The sequence below is a fragment of the Pleuronectes platessa genome, chromosome 4, assembly GCF_947347685.1.
Source record: "Pleuronectes platessa chromosome 4, fPlePla1.1, whole genome shotgun sequence".
Classification (NCBI taxonomy): Eukaryota; Metazoa; Chordata; class Actinopteri; order Pleuronectiformes; family Pleuronectidae; genus Pleuronectes; species Pleuronectes platessa.
The window spans coordinates 30009422-30030340 of record NC_070629.1 but is presented as its reverse complement, the minus strand read 5'-3'; the positions used below and the strand labels follow the sequence as shown (position 1 = coordinate 30030340).

Below are 20919 nucleotides of genomic sequence, written 5' to 3'. Positions count from 1 at the left end.
GGACCACTTCTATGTTTCAGTTACTGTAGAAACAGGGAAACTGGGGGGTTAAATAGTGACCTAGCTAACAGCCTAAAGATGGACGGAAAGACAGCTCAAAACATCTCAATCACCCCCTGGTGGCTGGCTGCAGTACAGGTCATAAACTCCACCTCCTCCATGTCAGCAGATGGGACATGGTCTAAACAAAACGGGGGAAAAAATCAAAGTTTAAATATCTAACACATCCAGCAGGTGGCACTAAGACATCACCAACTGCACAATGTAAAGAAGCTCCTACAGTAAAGATCAAGTCTCATTCGTTGAGCTCATCACATAAATAATTAATACTCCACATATTACATGTGATTTTTCATATTCATTTATTATTCTTAGACTGTATTTTCAATTCCATTTGTAAATTAAAACAACAAAATAACCAGTTTTGTGTTTATTGATGGAAAATTCAGATCTACAGGTCAGACAGGTCATCATGTGACTTAGTGACAAACTGATCAAACTGATGAAGACCATGAGATGTCGTTGAAGGAAAAGCTGCAGAGTCAAGATCATTTTTATTTGTAGAGTTTTCCTTCGAGCTAAGAAGAAGTGATGAAGTGATTTATTTCTTCTCTTGGTCGTGAGAGGAGATTCTTTTATTTCCTGCAGGAGTTCTGTGATCAGCAGCTGACACTCTTCAGGTCATTGAGTGAGATAGTGTGAACAAAAGAGCCGATGATAAGTCACGTCCTTATCAGCTTGTCGTCCTCTTCACGTTAATAATCCTGAATCTTATCCTGGATTTATCGGCCCTCGGGTTACAATGGATCAAGAGAACAGCCGATCACTTTACAGAGGAGGTTACTAATGGACTTTCTCACTTCTGTCTCACACAAACCACAAACAAACCAAACTAACATGTGAACCAACCAACAAACAAAACTACACAACAACAAACAAACTCACCAACTCACCAACAAATCAAGAAATGAACGAACCAACAAAACCACTAACCAGCAAATAAACCAACAACAAACCAACATTCACAAGAAAGAAAATCTTAAAAACCAACTCCAAAGAGCTAATAAGCAGCAGCCACCAGTCCTCATCAGCTGTGACCAGGCCCGCTGCACCAGTTTGTGTTGATTGGTCAAAGTCAGTGAGTGTTTATGATTCAGTCATAAATCAGGTTTATAAAGCAGCAGGTGACGGAGCCAGTGGGGGAGCGGCTGTGAAGGTGAGTGCTGCTCAGGCTCGTTCACTTATAATGATGTGATTAGTACAGTTAGATTTTTACACTATTGTTTTGTTACAGTGTTTCAGCTGAAGACTTAAAAAAATAAAGCTTAATTAATTGTTGCACTATAATAAATATATATGAATATTAGTTGTTTAATTAAAATTGAAAAAAACTACTTTAGATCATCGTAATATCAGAATATGGTAATAAATATTACACTATACTCATGATATTCAAAGACTTACATTATTGTGCTTAAAGAAAAGTTTAATAAACTACGACTATTAATAGTGTTAATAGTGAATTATAACAGGGATGTTATAACTGAAGGTGGATTTTCATAGTACATTTTAAATGGACACAAACAGCTTAAGTCTTTTAAAACTTGCTATTTATACATTAAGTATTGTTTCATCTAACGTGTTATTACTCAAGTCTGCTCATTTTGTAACAGGAATAAAGTTTGTACTTGTTTTTGCTAAATAAAACATAAGATAACTAAGTCAGACAATTTTCTTTGACATCAACATTAGAAATAATGATACAGATTAAAAACATTAACGTTGAAAGACAAAGAATAGGACAAACTAAATCTGACAAAATACATCAGTACAGTCTCTAGTTTTATTTTATTATTATTTTAGGGGAGTTTGTCTCCAGGGCTCAGTCCAGAGGAAACGATGGAGTCGTCCACTCTCATGTCTAAAGATTAAATGTTTAGATCCTGATTCTGTTCAAAACTGATTTAATATTATTGATGATAAAGATGTGGAATTGATTTGTGTTTGATTCCCAGATGAAGCTGTCCCTGTTGCTGCTGTGGGGCCTGATGGCTCTGACCTCAGCCAGTCTGCAGGACATCGTGAACAAGAGCTCGCAGCTCAGGAAAGGTGAACCTCAGATTATTGAGACATAAACAGGTTTAGACAATTAATCACTTCTAATCAAGATGTTTTCTTTTCTGGAAATTAATTTTTTGGTGAAGCCCATGTCCCATATACTAACATGGAGGTAGGGTTTGTGACCTATTGCAGCCAGCCACCAGGGGGCTGCATTTAAGTGGAGACATTTTGGCTTCACTTTCGGGAGCTGTCATGTCTTCCATCTTCATTCAGTCCTTGTTTTTTACAGATATTACCATGAGATGAACTTGTGGTTTAACATGTGAACTTTTATCTTCCCACAGTTTCTTTACTGAACCCAGAGCTGGAGGACCTGGAGCCTCAGTCCACCGGTAACAACGTGGTGACGAGTCCTCTGACCCCCCCCGACCTGGAGCAGCAGCAGGACCTGCCTTCCTCCTACATGTTCACCGATAACGTGAACCTGGAGTGGCAGGCCTGGACCGGCTCTCTGCCCAACGGAGCCGTCTCCATCTACAACGGCTACACCGAGCGCCAAGACTTCATCTGCAAATACCGGTGTGACGCCGGCTTCTACAACCCCAGCCTGGGCCCCTACTGCCGATACCCCTATGGAGAGCGTGAGTACTACGCCCCCGAGTTTGAGCTGCTGGCCAACAAAGACAACTTTGAGTTCCTGGAGTGGAAGGAAGGTTCCTACGGTTCAGTGCCGCCGAATTCAGTCAGAACCTGCCCAGGTGTCAGCATCTACGTTGGCAAGAACAAGTACGGTCTGGGGAAGGTGGTTCCTCAGTTCGAGGCCTTCTTCCTGCCTTGGGAAGGCGACGAGTATTGGTACAAGAAGTACCAGGTCTTGGCCATCAACAAGGACGCCTACACCCAGCACATCAGTGACGTCAAGTACGCCATCGACGAGGTCGCCATCTTCCAGTATCCTCCTGAGACCATGCGTATGTCCGGGGTCACCAACAACGAGTGCCAGGCGGTGGTGAAGACAGTCACCATCTCAAAGACCTCCGAGGTGGAGACCACGTGGGACATCGGCCGATCCACCATGCTCGGCATCACAGGCAGCATCACCGCCAACATCCCGTTCATCGGCTCCGGGGGCATCGAACTCGGCGGCGAGAAGACGCTGACGTTCAACAAGGGAACCAGCGTGGTGGAGTCGCTCAGCCACTCGGTGTCGGTGGAGCTCACGGTTCCACCGAACCACTCCTGCAGAGTCCGCATGGAGGGTCGCAAGATGAAGGCCGATATCCCCTACACGGCTCGGCTCAGCCGCACCTACCGCAGCGGAGAGACGCAGTGGACGTCCATCACCGGGACGTACGACGGGGTCCAGATCGGAGAGGTGCGGGCGGTGGTGGACCGCTGTGAACCGGTGGTCGATGCCAAGCCGTGCCCGTGATGAGAGAATCAACATCTGCTGTTTGTTGTGTTCAAAACGAATAAAGTGTCTCAATAAAAACAAATCCACCAAATCAAAACCTCCTCCTTTGTTTCCACAAACTCTTTACCAGCACTAAACAAAGTACAAAAATACAACATATAATATAAATACATATAACATTCACTGATTCAACAGCTTTGACTGATTATTCCATCTATTCCTGAACTACAATGCAGAAAAACAATATTCTATTTTTGTCTACAACATTAATCTGAGATTTATTTGTTATACAGATAAACAGTAACTATTAAATTATTAATAATAAGTAAACCAGTTCTGTTACTTCACATTGAAACATTTGGACCATAGAGTCACTGATCATCTTTATATACAGTCACTAATCATCTATATATACAGTCACTGATCATCTTTATATACAGTCACTGATCATCTTTATATACAGTCACTAATCATCTTTATATTCAGTCACTGATCATCTTTATATACAGTCACTAATCATCTTTATATACAGTCACTGATCATCTTTATATACAGTCACTGATCATCTTTATATACAGTCACTGATCATCTTTATATACAGTCACTGATCATCTTTATATACAGTCACTAATCATCTTTATATACAGTCACTGATCCTCTTTATATACAGTCACTGATCCTCTTTATATTCAGTCACTGATTCTCTTTATATACAGTCACTGATCATATTTATATACAGTCACTAATCATCTTCATATACAGTCACTGATCATCTTTATATACAGTCACTGATCATCTTTATATACAGTCACTGATCATCTTTATATACAGTCACTGATTCTCTTTATATACAGTCACTGATCATCTTTATATACAGTCACTGATCATCTTTATATACAGTCACTGATCATCTATATATAAAGTGACTGATCATCTTTATATACAGTCACTGGTTTGAATCTGTGTACCACCAGTGAATTAGAATCACTGACCCTCAGATCAAACCTCTCACACTGGTTCCTCACAGTCCTCCTTCGAACATTAATAAATAAATTGATAATAACTTTGTTTATAACTTTTGTCTCAAGGACGCATGCAGTCGATCGTGACATCAGCGATTTCCACCGATACGGCCGTGATGGGAGAACTGGTTTAATCTTGGCAGCCGGAGACATGACGCAACATGGACCTTCTTAATCAATGAGCCACCATTACAGGAGATGGTAATCGCGGTGTTCCCAGTCTGAGCTTATCTGAACGTACAGTATCTGGCATCGATGGAGAAAGAGCGCCGCAGCACTTTGGACATCGTGCGATCAGCGGATCCCCGATAGATACAGGACGTTAAATCCAGGATAACTAATTTATGAAGCACTTTTAACGGTCTCATAAAAGAGTCGGAGGCAGAACAGGGATCAATAAAGAATCCTGTTATCACCATTAATACTGTGTCTACGCTCCGGGAGCCCAGGTGGATCCTGGTCAAGGTCAAGCAGCCTGAAGGGCTCAATGGAAGTCACGCAACACACGAGCTTCTACTTCATACAGACTTGGGACAGGATGATCTTAATAAAGATGGACATCACTTCCTCCCACTATGAATCCAAAATGTCCTGCACAAGATCAACCAGGGGAAGGAGACGTCTCAGCTGCCAATCAGGACGTTTTACCCCTTTTTCATAACCTCAAAAGAACTGATGCTGAATCCAGCTGCAGCAGATTAGACTCACTCATGATCCTCCGCTTCTTAATGTGACTGATTTCATCAAGATCCATGAATTATTCTCTTACAAAGAGAAACAAGTTCCTGGATCTGCTCCAAAGTCTAATGACTCAACACTTAGGTGAAAATCCGTCCAGTTGTTTTTAGACGATCTTGCTCACAAACAAACAAACAAACAAACAAACAAACAAACAAAGAAGCGGAGCGGGGTGAAAACATAACCTCCTTGGTGGAAGTAATGAAGACTGTGATAAGAGCTAAGTTTTGGGTGTGGTCAATGCCCCATCCACTAACGTGGGGTTTATGAATTATGGAGGAGCCACCAGGAGGCGATGGAGATTCTCCTTTTACTGAGCTGTCATGTCGTCCTTCTTTATTTACACGTTATGAAATAAATCAAACACACTCGGTCCTTGAAGGAGTTTTAAAGTAAAGTAATGTCAGAGGTGTCTCTGCTCATCAACACAAACACTATCAGGATGAAGCTCTGGGTCATGGAAGCTGCTCGCGCTGCTGTTTTATGGTCGGGGGGGTGATAAGCCTGAGATGTGTTTTTAAACCTGAGTTCACACTGAGCCGGCGTCACTGCCTCAGGAACCTGTCCAGGTAAAAACTGATCCTCTCACTCCTTCTCATGATTAATGACAAATCTCTGTCAAACTGATCATCGATCAATAAGCTGATCAAAACAGTTCATCTGAAGAAAATGCTGCAGATTTATTTCAACTGTTTTTACAATAATAATTTCTGGTTTATGCATGTATCCACTTTCTTTACTCTGCATGTAGGGACCTGTACTTTGTCTGTACTTCTGTAAAGTTCTTTTTAGGAAGGGACCAAAGAACATGTTTCGGTAAATTTAAGTTGTCAGATTCTTTGACACAAAGTGTCTAAAAGATCTTCAACATCTTTAAACACAAAATGTTTTTAAAGGAGCGTTACACTATATCATATTTTGTATGTCTCAGTAGTAAAGATAATAAAACCTGCAGATAAGTAAACACATAATTTATTGATTTAAACCCAAGCAATAAATAGTCCATGGTATTAAAGCAGATGAGTATATATATTCAGTTATATTCTACAAATAGTAACATTGCACATTGTTTATTTTATCACTATGTTTGTGTGGAGTAAATTATTCTAGTGGATAAATAAAAGGGAAAGTTGATGTTTAGTCATTAAACATTAAAGTTTTGAGCCAAAAATCTCAAACCATCGTTCAAACGAATAGAATCATTGTTTCACCAGCGCCTGGTTTCATATTGTTTCTTTATTTAACCAGGAGAAGACGTGAGTGGGAACAAACCCTCTTTGACATCAGTTAATGGTTCAGTGTGATGTTTGTTTTGGTTGTTGATCCAGATGAGTTGGTGTGTGGTGGTCGTCCTGACGGTGCTGCAGCTCTGCAGCCCGGCGCTGCAGTCCGACCCGCAGCTCTACGTCTCCCGGCTGCAGGACGGACAAGACAAACCCAGTGAGTCACATCGTAGTCAGAATTATAGATATCTTTTAAATCTATACCTTCAGACCCAGAGTCATTTTCTCTGTCTTGTCCTGTAGAGCTGTGGCTTAGCCCCGAAAAGGAAGATGTTGTTCCTTCTCGTGAAGTCATCAACCCTCCGTACGTTAGAGACTTCCCCGAAGCTGAGACCAGCCCTCACTCCTTCCCCATGTTCGACGAACACGTCAACCTCAAGTGGGTCACGTGGAACGGCTCCGTCCCCAACGGTGCCGTGGCCATCTTCAACGGCTACACCGAACGCACCGACTACATTTGCAAAGTGAACTGCGAGGCCGGTTTCTACACCCCCAGCCTGGGAGGCTTCTGCCAGTACCCCTACGCCGACAGCGAGTATTCATCCTCCAGGTTCGACATGCTGGTCAACGTCGACCACTTTGAGTTCCTGCACTGGGTTGAAGACTCGTACGGATCCGTCCCCACGTTTTCAGTGAGAACTTGCCCCAGCTCAGACATCTACGTGGGGAAGAACAAGTACGGACTTGGCAAAGTGGTGACCCAACACGAGGCCTTCTTCCTCCCCTGGGAGGGCGACGAGTACTGGTACAAGTCCTACCAGGTCCTGGCCATCGACAGGGAGGTCTACAGCCAGCACATCTCCCACGTGGAGTACGCCGTCGACAAGATGGAGCTGTTCCACCAACCCCCCGAGGCCCTGAAGCTCGCCAAGGTCACCAACCTGGAGTGCAGGGACGTGGTGAAGGTGGTGCACCTGGAGAAGACCAGCACGGTGGAGAAGAGCTGGGACATCGGGAGGCAAACCCGCAACAGCTCCGTCTCAACCATGAAGGCCAAAGTGCCCATCATCAGCCCGGGGACGGTGGACTTCACCAAGGAGCAGACGGTGACCTTCTCCGAGGGAACCACCACGGTGGAGACCATCAGCCACTCGGTCTCTGTGGAGCTGCTGGTCCCACCCAACCACTCCTGCACTGTGAGGATGGAGGGACGCAAGATGACCGCTGACCTCCCCTTCACCGGCAGGCTGAGCCGGACCAACCTCCAGGGAGAGACCCGCTGGACGTACATGACGGGCACCTACAGCGACGTGAACGTCGGTGAGATCAACGCGGTGGTGGAGCGGTGCCAGCCGGTGCCTGAAGCCGACCCCTGCCCCTCGGCTCAGGACTGAGGATCCGTCTGATCCACGTGATTCACAAAAATAAAAAACTGAGAAAAACTCTGTTTTCTGAATAAAAAACGTCCAAAATAAGAAGTTCTCTGTCTTCAGTTTGTTTTGTTATTTTTCACACAATTTTTCTTTTTTAGATTTGAGGAAAATGTTCTTTAACAATACTCAACATTTGAGACGGTGTTAGAGAAATTATAAAAACATTAATGAATACTGTGAATGTGAAACAAAGAATTTTCAGCGAAAAATAAATAGAGACAATTTAAACCATGTTTTTTACTTGATCATATTTTTCGATCTTTATTTTATTGACATGAATCAAAGTAAGATTCATTATTCACACAATGAAAACCTGCAAACAATGAAACAATCCCATTAGAGAACAGAAGAGAAACGAGCGACAACATGAAGACAAACTTAGAGACAGTTAACTGCCACAGATTCATTAAGATAACTCCTCATGAGTAACTGCAGACATTTTAAATATATTAAACATTTACATGAGTTATTATAATTTTAATGAACAACAGTTATGAACTTTTTATCACTTTTGACTCTGCACCTGTTGAGTGTAAAGGTGCAGGTCTCGGTCTCGCCGCTAGATGGCGGTGTAGTCTCGGCTCATATTGTCTTGTTACTTTTCGTTGACTGCTGTGATGCAGCTCACGTCATCAAGCTAACAAGCTAATAAGCTAATGTTGCCTCATGTCTGAGATGAGATGGTTTTTAAAACATTAATTATCCTTTGATCCGGTTTATGTGTTTTTCTCTCCTGGTCTGTTTCTCTCACCAGGTTCAGGGAGTATTTCAATCCGGTGTCAACCCGTTATGAGTTAGCAACAAGCTACAGGAAGCTAACGTTAGCCAGGAAGCTAACATCACCTTCACAGCTAACACGTGAAAACAGTGTTTAAAGTTTTTAAAATATCTCTGAGGAGAAGAAGTTTGTATTAAAGCGACAGTTTCAATACAACGTTAATTTGAATACAGTTTAATTTAACCTGATATTCGGTTTGTATAGAAACGAACTCCATAGAGAAACCAGCTGATTGACAGGATCCATGCTCGTTGGATTCTGGTTCAAAATGTCAGAGTCGTCGCTGTGAATATTAAAAACAAGCGGAACTGGACCCGAGGAGAGAAGCCGATCTCTGGCCGAATGAATCTCATCGACGCGTGGAACCGTTTCCGTCGCTTCGTGTCTCCTCTGATCAACGAGTTTCTGACCTTTGTCACGATGCGTCGACTTCTAACCCGAGTTCTGAACCGAGTCCTGCTGAACGAGTCCTTCTCACCTGTGATGGTCCCTGAGGCGGAGATCCACTCACACGGCCGCAGGAAGCTGGTGAGTGGGAAACATTCATCTGTGACTGTACAATAATAATATCAATTCATCTTCATCTGTTACTGTACATAATAATATCACTTCATCTTCATCTTCATTATATGAGTGGTTCCTCACTTCTCATCTTCATCTGTTAAGTACTGTACAGTAATACCATCACTTCATCTTCATCTGTTACTGTACAATAATATCACTTCATCTTCATCTGTTACATAATGAACAGTATTAATATCACTTCATCTTCATCTGTTACTGTACATAATAATATCAATTCATCTTCATCATATGAGTGGTTCCTCACTTCACATCTTCATCTGTTAATGAACAATAATTATATCACTTCATCTTCATCTGTTACCGTTCAATAATAATATCACATCATCTTCATCTTCATCATATGAATGGTTCCTCAATTCACATCTTCATCTGTTAAGTACTGTACTGTAATAATATCACTTCATCTTCATCACAGTTTTCTGCTGGAGTTTCATGTCTGTTCTCACCTTGGTCTCAGTTTCTTTTCACTGTCATACACACATGTGTCAAGTTGATTTAGATATTAATGAATATTTCCTCCGTGTCTAACGTGACTCTCTAAACTTTAAATCTATAGATCGTGGAATAGACTTTGTGTTTTTCTATTTCCACAGCTCACATCCTGTGGTTTACAGATATTCTCTTAGTTCTGATGAACATGTTTGAGTCATTATGAGAAACGGTTCAAGGGTCGTTTCTATATTTAACATGTTTATCTAGAAACATGTTTTTATCTGGTCTCAGACAGATTGTACTGTAGCTGTGAGGACGTGTTCCAGATGAGACATGCTCCTGAATGCAGCTGCTGCACTTTCTACTGTTATAACAAACAACATGAAACTCAGACGAGCTCCCAGTGGAATTCAGAATTGATCCACAGGACAATCACACACACACACACACACACACACACACATTCAAACACTTAACCTCAGTTGTTTTAAATGTGAGATATAAGTAGTCGTGACCTTTTTAATTGTGAGTGTGAAACAGCCCCAGTTTGGCCAAAGAGTTCCGTCACACAAGCGCCTTGTGAAACACAGAGCAGCTTTGTGTGTGCGTCATGCTTACATGTATTTATGTGGCACCATAATGACAATTGTGTGTTTTCTGAAGGCTTAGCGTAAAGACCACAATGTGTGCAGTGTGTCAGTCAGAGTCCAACACAATGTGCTCTGTGGTGCTCAGTGGATCAGTCCCATCAGTACCAGGCAGCATCTGTATCTTTGTTTGTTTGTTTGTGTGTGTGTGTGTGTCTGTGTTGATGTGTGTGTATAAGTGTGTAACTTTCTGACGCCTCCGGTGAAATACAAAGCTCCTCTGGATTTTTCTGTGAGAGTGAACGAGCTTTGTAGAAGCAAAATCCTCAATGTTCCTTTAACCAGCCTCATCTCTCAGCTTGAAGCCCATTGGTTCCCACTGATGATTTCATCCTGAAAACATCAAACAAACGTTGTGTAATTAAAAAATATAACACTTCCTAAACATGTTCACTAGCTGGGGACTATTTTCATAAGTGGATTAATCTATGTTCTGAGATGTGGTGAATATTTGCAGCATCAGGACGATGTGTTTGTTCCATTAAAGAACTGTGTGTGTGTGTCTGTGTGTGTGTGTGTCTGTGTGTGTGTGTGTGTGTCTGTGTGTGTGTCAGGTGGTGGGACTGGGCAACCCGGGGATGGAGGGAACCCGACACAGCGTGGGCATGGCGGTGCTCGGTGCGCTCGCCGCCCGGCTCGATGTCGCTGACCGATGGCGCGGAGACAAGCAGGTGTCCGGTGAGGTCATCGTGTCGGAGATCCAACACACACACGTGGTGCTGCTCCGTCCCAGACTGCTGATGAACATCAATGGAGTGTCAGTGGCCAAAGCAGGTGTGTGTGTGTCTGTGTGTGTAAATCACACAGGAAGTGAACAAACACACATCATGACAGTATCTAAACCCTTCGTATCTCAATGAACGAGGGTGACAGAGAGGAAGTGAATATGAAATTAAAGATTATCTTATGATCCTGACTCTCTTCTTCTCCAGCCGGTAAATACGGCATCAGGCCTGAAGACATCCTGCTGGTCCACGATGAACTGGACAAACCTCTGGGGAAGATCAACATCAAACATGGAGGCAGCGCCAGGTCGGTTCCTCGTCACGTAGACATCAGACCTGAGATCTGCTGCATCCACAGAGAAACCAGATCCACGTTTTGTTATCATGTTCGGTGATGGACTAGTTTCTGAGGGGCAAACATTTGGTCTGCAAATATATAAATAAAGGAGATTGTGTGAAATAAGTTTTTGATGTGGATGAAAAACTTTAAACTTTGAATTCCTCTTTGCAGAGGTCACAACGGAGTGCGCTCCTGTGTCGACTGTCTTCAGACGGATGTGAGTGTCCAACACTCAGACTAAGACCTGGTGTTGTCCCTTGATCTGTCTTTCATGTTGGTCCCTCGTCCTCTCGTCTCCTGCAGGTGATGCAGAGACTCCGAGTCGGGATCGGACGGCCGACGGGGAAGACGTCGGTGGAGCGTCACGTCCTGGGCCGCTTCTCCTCGGAGGAGCGGAAGGTTCTGGACTCTGTGTTGGTCCAGAGTGTGGACCTCCTCCTCTCCCAGCTCTCCCAGCAAGAGTCCAAACAGGACTCCCCCTCCTCCCCCTCCTCGCCAGCAGGGGGCAGAGGAGCAGCACAGAAGAGAACAGAGCCCAGAGCTTCTCCAGCCGAGGACTCTGCTGCCCGGAGCTGAACCTCAACATCTGTCTCATCAAACCCACAGCTGCCTCAAAGACAAATGTATTTATTCTCTGCTGTGAGATTAAAAGACTTAAAGACAAAGTCCAGAAGAATGAAGATGATGCAACAGGAGCTGAGGTTCAGGCCCAAAGAGCCGTGAGGACCTGAGCTCCTCGGTTTGTTCCTGTGAATCATTTCTCTCATGAATTTAAATACTGAAACAAAACCTCAACAGATTCATTGTTTTCATTCATATTTGTCTGGTTGTTGATTCTTGATGCATCAATAACCTGCAGACGTTTGGTTGTAAGTGAAGAAGTTTGAAGAATTTATTGAGGATATTTAACATTCTATGATGAGCAGGGGGACAGTGTGGTGGGCTAGTTGCAGAAAGAGCGAGGCTAGCTGTTAGCAAACACAACAGGTTAGTAACTAGCGTAATTGATTCTCCTTGTTCTACTCTGGTAGCTGAGGCTGGTGATGGAAGGAGGTCATGTGACAGGAGCGAATCACTGAAGTCGAAAAGACCCAATCATCAAGAGGTCGTGAGCGTCTGGGCCTCGGTTTCCAAACGTCTCAGTTTCTGCTCGTTCAGACTCAAACGCAGCCCCGGAGTTTTCAAACTAAAACCAGATCATCAGCGTCTAGAACTTCTCTGCAGACACGTCTCTGAATGTCCCTCTGGACACCGGACGTGTCTGCAGCAGGAGGACGTCCTGTGGACGAGGCCCGAGAGGACGTCTCTCTGAAGTGATGCATCTCTAACAAGTCGCCCGAGTCAACAGACTAAAAGAAAAAGGTATTTTCGTGAAGTTAAACATTTTCTTTCTTTACCTCTGAGTGGAAGTGATCGTCCTCGTGCAGCCGTCACTGGGATCCACTCTCTCTCTCCCTCTGGACAAGGCTCCTCTGGCTCAGAACATATTGATTTCCTCTCATGATTGTCACACTAATTACACTTTTCATCAATTAGGGCTCTTTAATGGTCACATTGAGTCGAGGGGCGCGCTGCGTTCTCACACTGCGGAGAATGCCAGAAGGGGGGGGGGGGGGGGTGGTGGACAAATAAAAAAAGAAGAGAAGGGCCATAAAAGAGCATATAAACCAGCGGAAAGAGGCCGACCAGCGGCTGAATGAGGGAAACCAGCACAAAGGAGCCGGTAGATTGCGATGGAGGCCTGAAGAAGAAAGGCCGGCGAGAAACAAAAGAGCCCAAACATTGTTTAGAGCCGGTTTGTTTGGAGCCTTCTGTCCCCGCGGCGCACAAAGGCAGCAGGGACACACTTGTGGACGTGAGGAAAGTGGGGGGGGTGCTGGACTCAAAGGAAACTTCTTCACTCTATGACAACCCCCACCACACACACACACACACACACACACACACACACACACACACACACACACACACACACACACACACACGCACACACCCTCCTCCCTGACCCCGTTGAGCCCATCAGGCCACTTTCCCAGTCACTGGTCAACTTTTCACCACCGGCTTCAATAACTTTTCTTCTGCTGGGGTCAGAGGTCAGCTGGACACCCGGGCCTTTAGACCCTCAATTTATTCAGGAATGGAAGCCCCCCCACCACCACCACCACCCTCCCTCCTCCCACCGCCTCCTCCTCCTGATGCTCCACAGTGAAGCGTAGCTGGGCTAACAGGTGGTGGGGTGGGGGGGGGGGCTTCCCTCAGATGTGCTGACTCTGCAGAAACAGAACGACGGACTCTGAGGAGGAGAATTATCAGAGATACGTTAATGTTATAAACTCATTTACACTCTTTTAAAGCCATGATCAGTATTTGTTGGTGTGAAACATCTGAGCAGCTTCTGGATGGAGGACAGAGGACAGAGGACAGTGGACAGAGGACAGAGGACAGTGGACAGTGGACGTCCTGAGGGCGCAGCAGTAACATCTACCAGGGGAAAGACTTCTGAATACTAGAGCTTCTCCTTGAGATGAACATGTTGGGTCAAGAAATAATAAAACTCAAGTTCATAAAAACAAAACTCAACAATTTTAGTATATTTAACCTAAAAGTTATCAACCAGCTAACAAATATGAGTATATTCTACCTCAAATAAGTAGAATATACTTATATTTGATGGTAATTATATCAAACTTAAATTGTATAAGTAAAGAACATTTGTTATCCAGGCTGACAGTAGCATAGCAATGTGTGTTTTATTGAATACTTTCTTTAGTTGTGCAACTCAAGCAGAGCTCAGCTGATCTCAGACCTGCACTGAACTCCAGAGATGCTCCACAGCTTCTCCAGCAACAGCCTCCGGAGTATCTGCAGACTCTCTCATTTGACCTCCTGGTATAAAGTCTGGAGAAAGTCCGGAAGAGCTGATCTGTGAACAGGGGAGAGGACCCTCTTCCTGGTTCGTTGATGACGCTACAAACATCTGACCAACGCAAAAATGAATCAAACTAATATCTAATATCTCCGGATGAAGCAGCAGGAGTCGATGTTCTGTAAATGAAGTCACGTGATCTCTGCAGTGGAGTTAAAACGTTTTGTCCCGACTGAACGAGTCTGAGCAGAAAACCTCCAGTTAAGTTATCCTGAGGTTTTTCTCCTCTTTCTAGAAGAGTGTGGTCTTCACTTTGAGATCAGGACTCATTGATTCAGATGAATGATGCTCTCACTCAGATGTTTAGGTTTCCAGCTTCAGCTCTTCTGGCTCTGATGCTGCTTCTGTGTGCACGTGAAACTTCTTCTCTCAGATTTATCTTCCTCTGATTTTTTCTTCTTCTTTTACCAATAGAACACCAGCAATTTGTTGAATTATTGGCAAATAACTGATAATCAATATTGTGCCTGAACCGCCTCTGTTGTCCCAAGATAAGGTTTTATAAATGATATTAACATGATGTTTTCCTGTTCATGTAAATGCTAGTTTGCAGAGCACCCACTGTTTTTTGTATATAGATTTATCCCAAATGTTCATTCTCTAAAAATAGGGATGAATATTGATCATTTAATTGTGTATATTTCACATTAACATTATATTCAAAATACTATAATAATAACTATATGTATAATCCTGACGAGCAGAGTCTCTGTGGCTCCGAGTGGTTTTCAGCCCTGAACTCAGGGAACTTCTCCTCTTTGTCCTGTGGGGGGGTCGTTGAGGAGTTTAACAGTAAGTTAATGTTGATCTTAATGTACTTTATCTCTCTTGGTGTATTACTGTAACGTTCCAGCAGGGACCTGAGCCTCCTCTCTCTCTCTCTCTCTCTCTCTCTCTCTCTCTCTGGAGGTCGAGCCTCGTGTTACAGTGAATCCCTGTCGCCTCTCTCCGATGGGCGAGCATTAATAACGCGTCCTTCTCCCCTTTCATCGCTGTAATCTCCAGTGATCTCGGGCCTCCCGCACTAAATTATTCGTCCAGGGCCATGAAAAGGCGGCGGCGGGCCCCTTTAAGAGGCAAATGAGCATCGAACGTGCGACGCCGTCCCCAGCAACGGAAACGTTAAGTCACCACGGAGCAGGTTGAGGGCAGAGGAGTGTGTGAGGAGAGGAAGGGCCCACCAGCTCCATCAGCGCCATCATGGAGGCAAAGCCTGCTGGGTAATTTATTCCTTTCCTCCTTGTCTAGTTGTTTACATTTGGCTTTTGGCGGCTCAGAGTGAGACAGTGAAGAACTGGAGCTCGAGGCCCAACAGGCCACTGAAGACACCACGTTTAGATTCATCTCAAATCCAGATTTATTATTCTGATCTGCACCAACTTATCATAAAAATCAATCTCCTGAATGTGTCTGATCTCTTTCTTCAGGATTCATTCATTGTTTCCTCAGAAATCTAAAATCCCTGATGTGCTGCTGCTCTGGGTCCGAACCCGAGTTTAACGAGTTCTTCTCTGAGCCGGAGACACAACCTCCTCCACCAGAGCCATGGAATCTGTCCTGTTGTCTGTTAGTTTGAATCAACACATGCAAAGAAAACACAACCTCCATCACAAGCAGGATTATTCTTTAACTCTTCTGTTACTTTGCTTCATGCTTGGAAGCTTTGCAACTCCAGCTGCTTTGAGATCTGCACTGAACCTTCTCCAGAGGGGTTATGAGGTCAGAGTGAGAGGCTCAGGTCTTCCTCTGGAACTTCTCCTCTCAGCCTCTTAGTAGAACCTCTGGAGAATCACCAGATGAGCCGATGTGTAAACAGGAAGTTCTTGTAGCACAACAGGAAGTAAAGCCTCGTTCTCATTATGGGATTTTCCCCTTGCACATTTTAGAACCTGGCGACTGAAACCCCTGATTGGATCCAACCTGTGGATTCTGTGCTCTACATGTTTGAACTCTTCAAAGATGTGATTGGATCATCTCCAGGTCTCGTCTCCTTCTAGCAGGGAAATGGAAAATGATAATCTCAGAGGACCAGTATCATCACTGGTTAGATATCGTGGGATGTGACGCACACATCCTGGTTGTTTTTGAGTTGCAGCTCATAATCTTCATGTAATTACTGGTTCAACAGCTGCTATCGGGCTCTCCTCCATCTTGGCTCAACTACAGCCAATCACAGCCAAGCGGGGTCGACCTCTGGGAGGATGTGACGTCGCTGCTCAAAGGTCAAAGTCAAACTCCAAAATGTTTATTTGTTTAATTCAAGAATAAAACCGACTGTTTCATATATTAACTCCTCAGACGTCTGTGTGTGTCTGTGTGTGTGTGTGTTTGTGCAAATCAAATGTCACTAATCACTCAACTCACACGTGTTGGTCAGGGCCTGAGAAGGTGCCGTGTGGAATATGGTGAGTTTATGCATTTGACATATTCATAAATCTCAGATCATTTTTATAATTGGATAATTTTGATATCACAGACGCCAATCTTTGTCCTGGCAGCAACATTTTAATAGAATCACTTCCTCTTTAGAAATTTGTTTTCGTGTTAAAGCACAATGCTTTTATTTTGAAAAGTTATAAACGTGGACTTGAACATTGTCTTCAACATGTTAAAGACAAAATTAAAAGTTGAATCGAGGATTTCTGGATCTAAGATGATCCTTCATCAACTTAAAACTTCAAATGTGATATATTAAGAATATATAAAAACAGCAGGAGCTTGTACCTTTTTTTTATTTATTAAGAGAAACCAAATAATTGTATTGAACATGTAAAGTATTCTGTAAATAAAATGTTGAAAATGTTTAATTAAAATGTATTATATATATATATGTATAATAAAATTTACCTCAAAATAAAAATATTTTAATTTTTCACAATTCACAGTTTTAAAATCGGCAACGAATTTCATTTGAGTTTGTTAGTTTATTAATGTGTTTCTCACCGTCAGTGTGTTTGTATGTGTGTGTGTGTGTGTGTGTGTGTGTGTGTGTACAGTGTCATTATTGTGTTTGGAAATGAAGAAAAACCAAATGAATAAAATAAAACATAATGAGATGTTGTGTCTTTAAGATTTTTTTTACTGATCTCTCTGTCCTTCTGTCTCTCTCTCTCTCTCTCTCTCTCTCTCTCTCTCTCTCTCTCTCTCTCTCTCTGTGCAGATTCATTACCTCTCCTCCTCCTGCACAATGGGCATTTATCATCACCCCCGCGGTGTGTGTGTGTGACTGTGTGTGTGACTGTGTGTGTGTTCAAATCTCTGCACCACGCGCGGACCGGCTCCACTCTCTCTCTCCATCTCTCTCTCGGTGCCACGGACGCACCGGTGCTTATTGTTGGAGGAGCCCCAGATATAGGGCCCCTGCTCGGCCGGAGGGAGCGGAGGGAGCCGGCGGTGCGGGAGGTGCTGGAGGTGGAGGTGGAGGTGGTGCTGTCCACTCGCACCCCCGTCCATCCGGGGCGGGTGCGTGTGGTACAGGGAGGGGGGTGCACACAGCCTCGCTGCCCGCCTCTTTGCCTCCATCATCCGCCTCCTGTTTCCCTCCGAGCCGCTGGAGCCGCGGAGCCTCAGAGCTGGAGGAGCCCGAGGAGGAGCAGGTGCTTCCCGCGACCTGCAGCCCGTCCGTCCCCCTCCGTCCTCCTGCAGGAGCAGGTGAGGAGGTGGCTTCATCCGGATCTTCCCTCTTGTTAAAGGAGGGAAGAAGGAGGACGGAGGACGGAGGATGGAGGGATGCGACCGAACAGGTGCAGATATGGCGGAGTTTTCATTCCCTGGATCTTTTCTCCTGAGTTTTTGTCTGTGTGTGTTTTTTATGAATTGAGGATTTTCCTCCTCCTCAGCTGCTGCTCCTCTTTATTCGTTTCTGGATTATTTCTGATAAATTGGACTGAGGCTCATTAACTGGATGAAGGAGAAGCTGCAGGAGGAGAAACCTCCGCATGGAACTTCAGTTATTATTATTATTATTACTGTCATTATTACTAGTATTATTACTTGTATTATTACTGTGTCTCTAGCAGCTGATTGTCCAAACGCAATTCTTGTTAAATTTCAAATCCAATCCGAGAGTTGTGCATGGACATCTGTTGCTGGAGGCTCCTTCTCGTCCTGACCTGCTCCTCACCTGGATCCATCTGCTCCTCTCTGCGTGTCGCTCATTCGATCCGTGGAGGTTCAGTGTGCGGGTCTAAAGCCCCTCGTGCCCGAGTGGGGCTCCATGTGCTGGGGCTGAGTCCGGGGCCTTCGCAGGGCCACACTCCCGCTGCCATCTTTCATCTGACTTATTTATCAAGTTAGATTCTCTCAAAGTGAGGAAGTGAAGCAGAGACACTGACAAAATAAAGGCAGTTAATTGAGTATTTTATAAGCTGGGACGTTATTACTTATTTTTCCTGAGTTGCTGGAGTGAAACTAATTTCCCTGCTCGGCTCGTCTCTCTGGATCGAGTCACTCGAGCTGCTGCAGGGAAGCTTTACTGTCGCTCCACCGCTGAGGCTTTGTTGCCTCCTTTTGTTAACGTTGTGGGGATTATCATTTGCATAATTCTTCAGGAATGTATCATTTTAATTTTGTTTAACAAACCGTGACTTTTCCAAGCCCTTTATCCGTTTGATAAAAGCTGCCATTACAAGCCAATAAAGACGCGATTCGTTTGTACTCATTCTGCTGAATAATAAAGAATTCATCACCATTGGAAGCATCAGATTATTTTTCCTCCTCTTCACGTTTTTCAGTTTTTCTCTCACGTTTCATCTGAAATTCACAGATTTTTTATCTGTAAAAAAATTGAACTTTTGCAGGTTTTTATTCTGGAAAAATGAAAATGTAAAGAAATCTTTTGTTTTGTTCTAACATTATTCATCAGAAATCCTGGAGCAGCAACGTGTGGATTTGATTTGGTCAAAGTTGTAAATTGTTTTGGAGAAAAACAGAATTTAAATTAAATAGTTAAACAGACAAAACATATATTTATAAATCAATTAATAATGCTATTTATTTTACAACTTTATAACGGGTATTGCTTTCAAATACAAGGTATTGTGACAAATTGAAATCGGTTTTTCCAGAATTTTCCTATGTCACAATTAGATAACTTTTTAATTTATAAGTGGAAATCTTTGCTTTTATTAATTTCTATAATTTCCTTACAGACCGGGACTAAAATTCTCGTGCAGCAGGTGAAAACTGTGACATGACAGGGATGTGAAAACTGTTTCCAGCATCAGATCCAAACCTTCAGTTTGACTCTGGCCTCCTCGGGGGGGGGGTCTGGGGTCTGTTTGATTTTCACACCACAGCATCACTGAGGCCGGGATGCGTCGGGTCTCCTCCGACTAATTTGCTGCTGTAATCTGCTCTCAGCGTGTTGCTGTGGGAAGGAGCTCAGCCTCAGAGCAGTGGATTAAAAACTGTGTGTGTGTGTGTGTGTGTGTGTGTGTGTGTGTGTGTGTGTGTGTGTGTGTGTGTGTCAACAACCACCCAAGTTGGGCTGAAAACCCATCAGTTGTGTGTTGACCAGGAGGAAATCATGATCCTACACATCTGAGACTTTTTCTCTTGACTTCAAAAGTAGAAATGCTCAACGTCGTCTAACGCAGATTAAAATCATCTAAATTTAATCTGAAGTCTGGAACCAAGAATCTGAATTTAACTTCTCCACAGTTTGTAAAACTTCCAGCTGCACAGACTCAGAGTTCTGAGCTGAGGAACCTCGTCCTGTTCAAACTTTAACAAATGAGTTTCTACTGGGTATCGATCTTCACTTGTTTTGGCTGAAGAAGTTGTTTCAGCTTCAATTCAACTTCTTTCACTTGTTAAAAGTCCTAAAAAATGGTATTTAGTATTTTGGTCTCATACTAATATGTTTATCTGGAGTCATATGGTTGGGGTCATGACCTCCGGGTTCAGAACCACTGAGATCTTTAGTTTGGTTTAGTTTTTTGAATTAACTTGAATTTATCTTAAAAGGAAACTCTTTGGTTTTACTCAAACCTGATGAACATATCAGATATTTATCATGAGTGTTAATAAAGAGACTGAACCAGACGTCAGGTGAATTCAGCTCGTGGCAGCAGATCCAGGAGCAGTGGTGCTGATTGGAGCTTCACACTCTGGGTGACTTCAGGTGCACGTTCAGCTGAGTAAGGAATCGATCACTATCGATGGTGATATTGATGACACAGATATCTTGAGGAAACAATTAGGCGGGCAGTGTAATGATCAGACGGATCATTACAGCCATTTAACCTCGCTGGCAGCTGCTGATGAGATATAGACTGATCGCTGCAGCGGCTTCCAGCTCCTCAGAGTCTTCAGAGTCTTCACAGCTCACACAGCTCCTGGTTGTTCTCAACGTGACGGTTCCTCCTGCTGGTTCTGTTCATCATGTCTGACCCCGGAGGATAAAAACCCTCCACAGGGTCACAGGCTCCAAAGGAGCTCGTGGACGTGTATTCAGGATTTAAATGTCTGAAAGGTTTCTTCTCCTCCTCTCCTCGTCTCCTGTGATGAGTCAAAGCTCAGATTCGAGCGTCAGGGTCGAGCGGTCAGCGGCTGAAGACGAATCTGAGGACAGACGTTGACGCAGCGTTAAAGC

The 20919-nt window shown here is 43.7% G+C and overlaps 3 protein-coding genes across 3 annotated transcripts; all 3 read left to right on the top strand.

The window, feature by feature from the left end:
• The first annotated feature begins 1052 nt into the window (after positions 1-1052).
• LOC128437761 (natterin-3) lies at positions 1053-3493 on the top strand. The gene is made up of 3 exons (XM_053420015.1): positions 1053-1216; positions 2016-2109; positions 2406-3493. Exons 2-3 carry the CDS (start codon positions 2016-2018, stop codon positions 3491-3493), a joined length of 1182 nt encoding a protein of 393 aa, XP_053275990.1. The 5' UTR covers positions 1053-1216.
• Positions 3494-6563: 3070 nt separating this feature from the next.
• Positions 6564-7852, top strand: LOC128437760 (natterin-3-like). The gene is made up of 2 exons (XM_053420014.1): positions 6564-6675; positions 6762-7852. Exons 1-2 carry the CDS (start codon positions 6564-6566, stop codon positions 7850-7852), a joined length of 1203 nt encoding a protein of 400 aa, XP_053275989.1.
• A 643-nt stretch (positions 7853-8495) lies between these two features.
• On the top strand, positions 8496-12177 carry ptrh1 (peptidyl-tRNA hydrolase 1 homolog). The gene is made up of 5 exons (XM_053420023.1): positions 8496-9197; positions 10888-11107; positions 11266-11365; positions 11570-11615; positions 11702-12177. The coding sequence occupies exons 1-5, from the start codon at positions 9012-9014 to the stop codon at positions 11972-11974; spliced, it is 825 nt and encodes a 274-aa protein (XP_053275998.1). The 5' UTR covers positions 8496-9011; the 3' UTR covers positions 11975-12177.
• The last annotated feature ends 8742 nt before the right edge of the window (positions 12178-20919 follow it).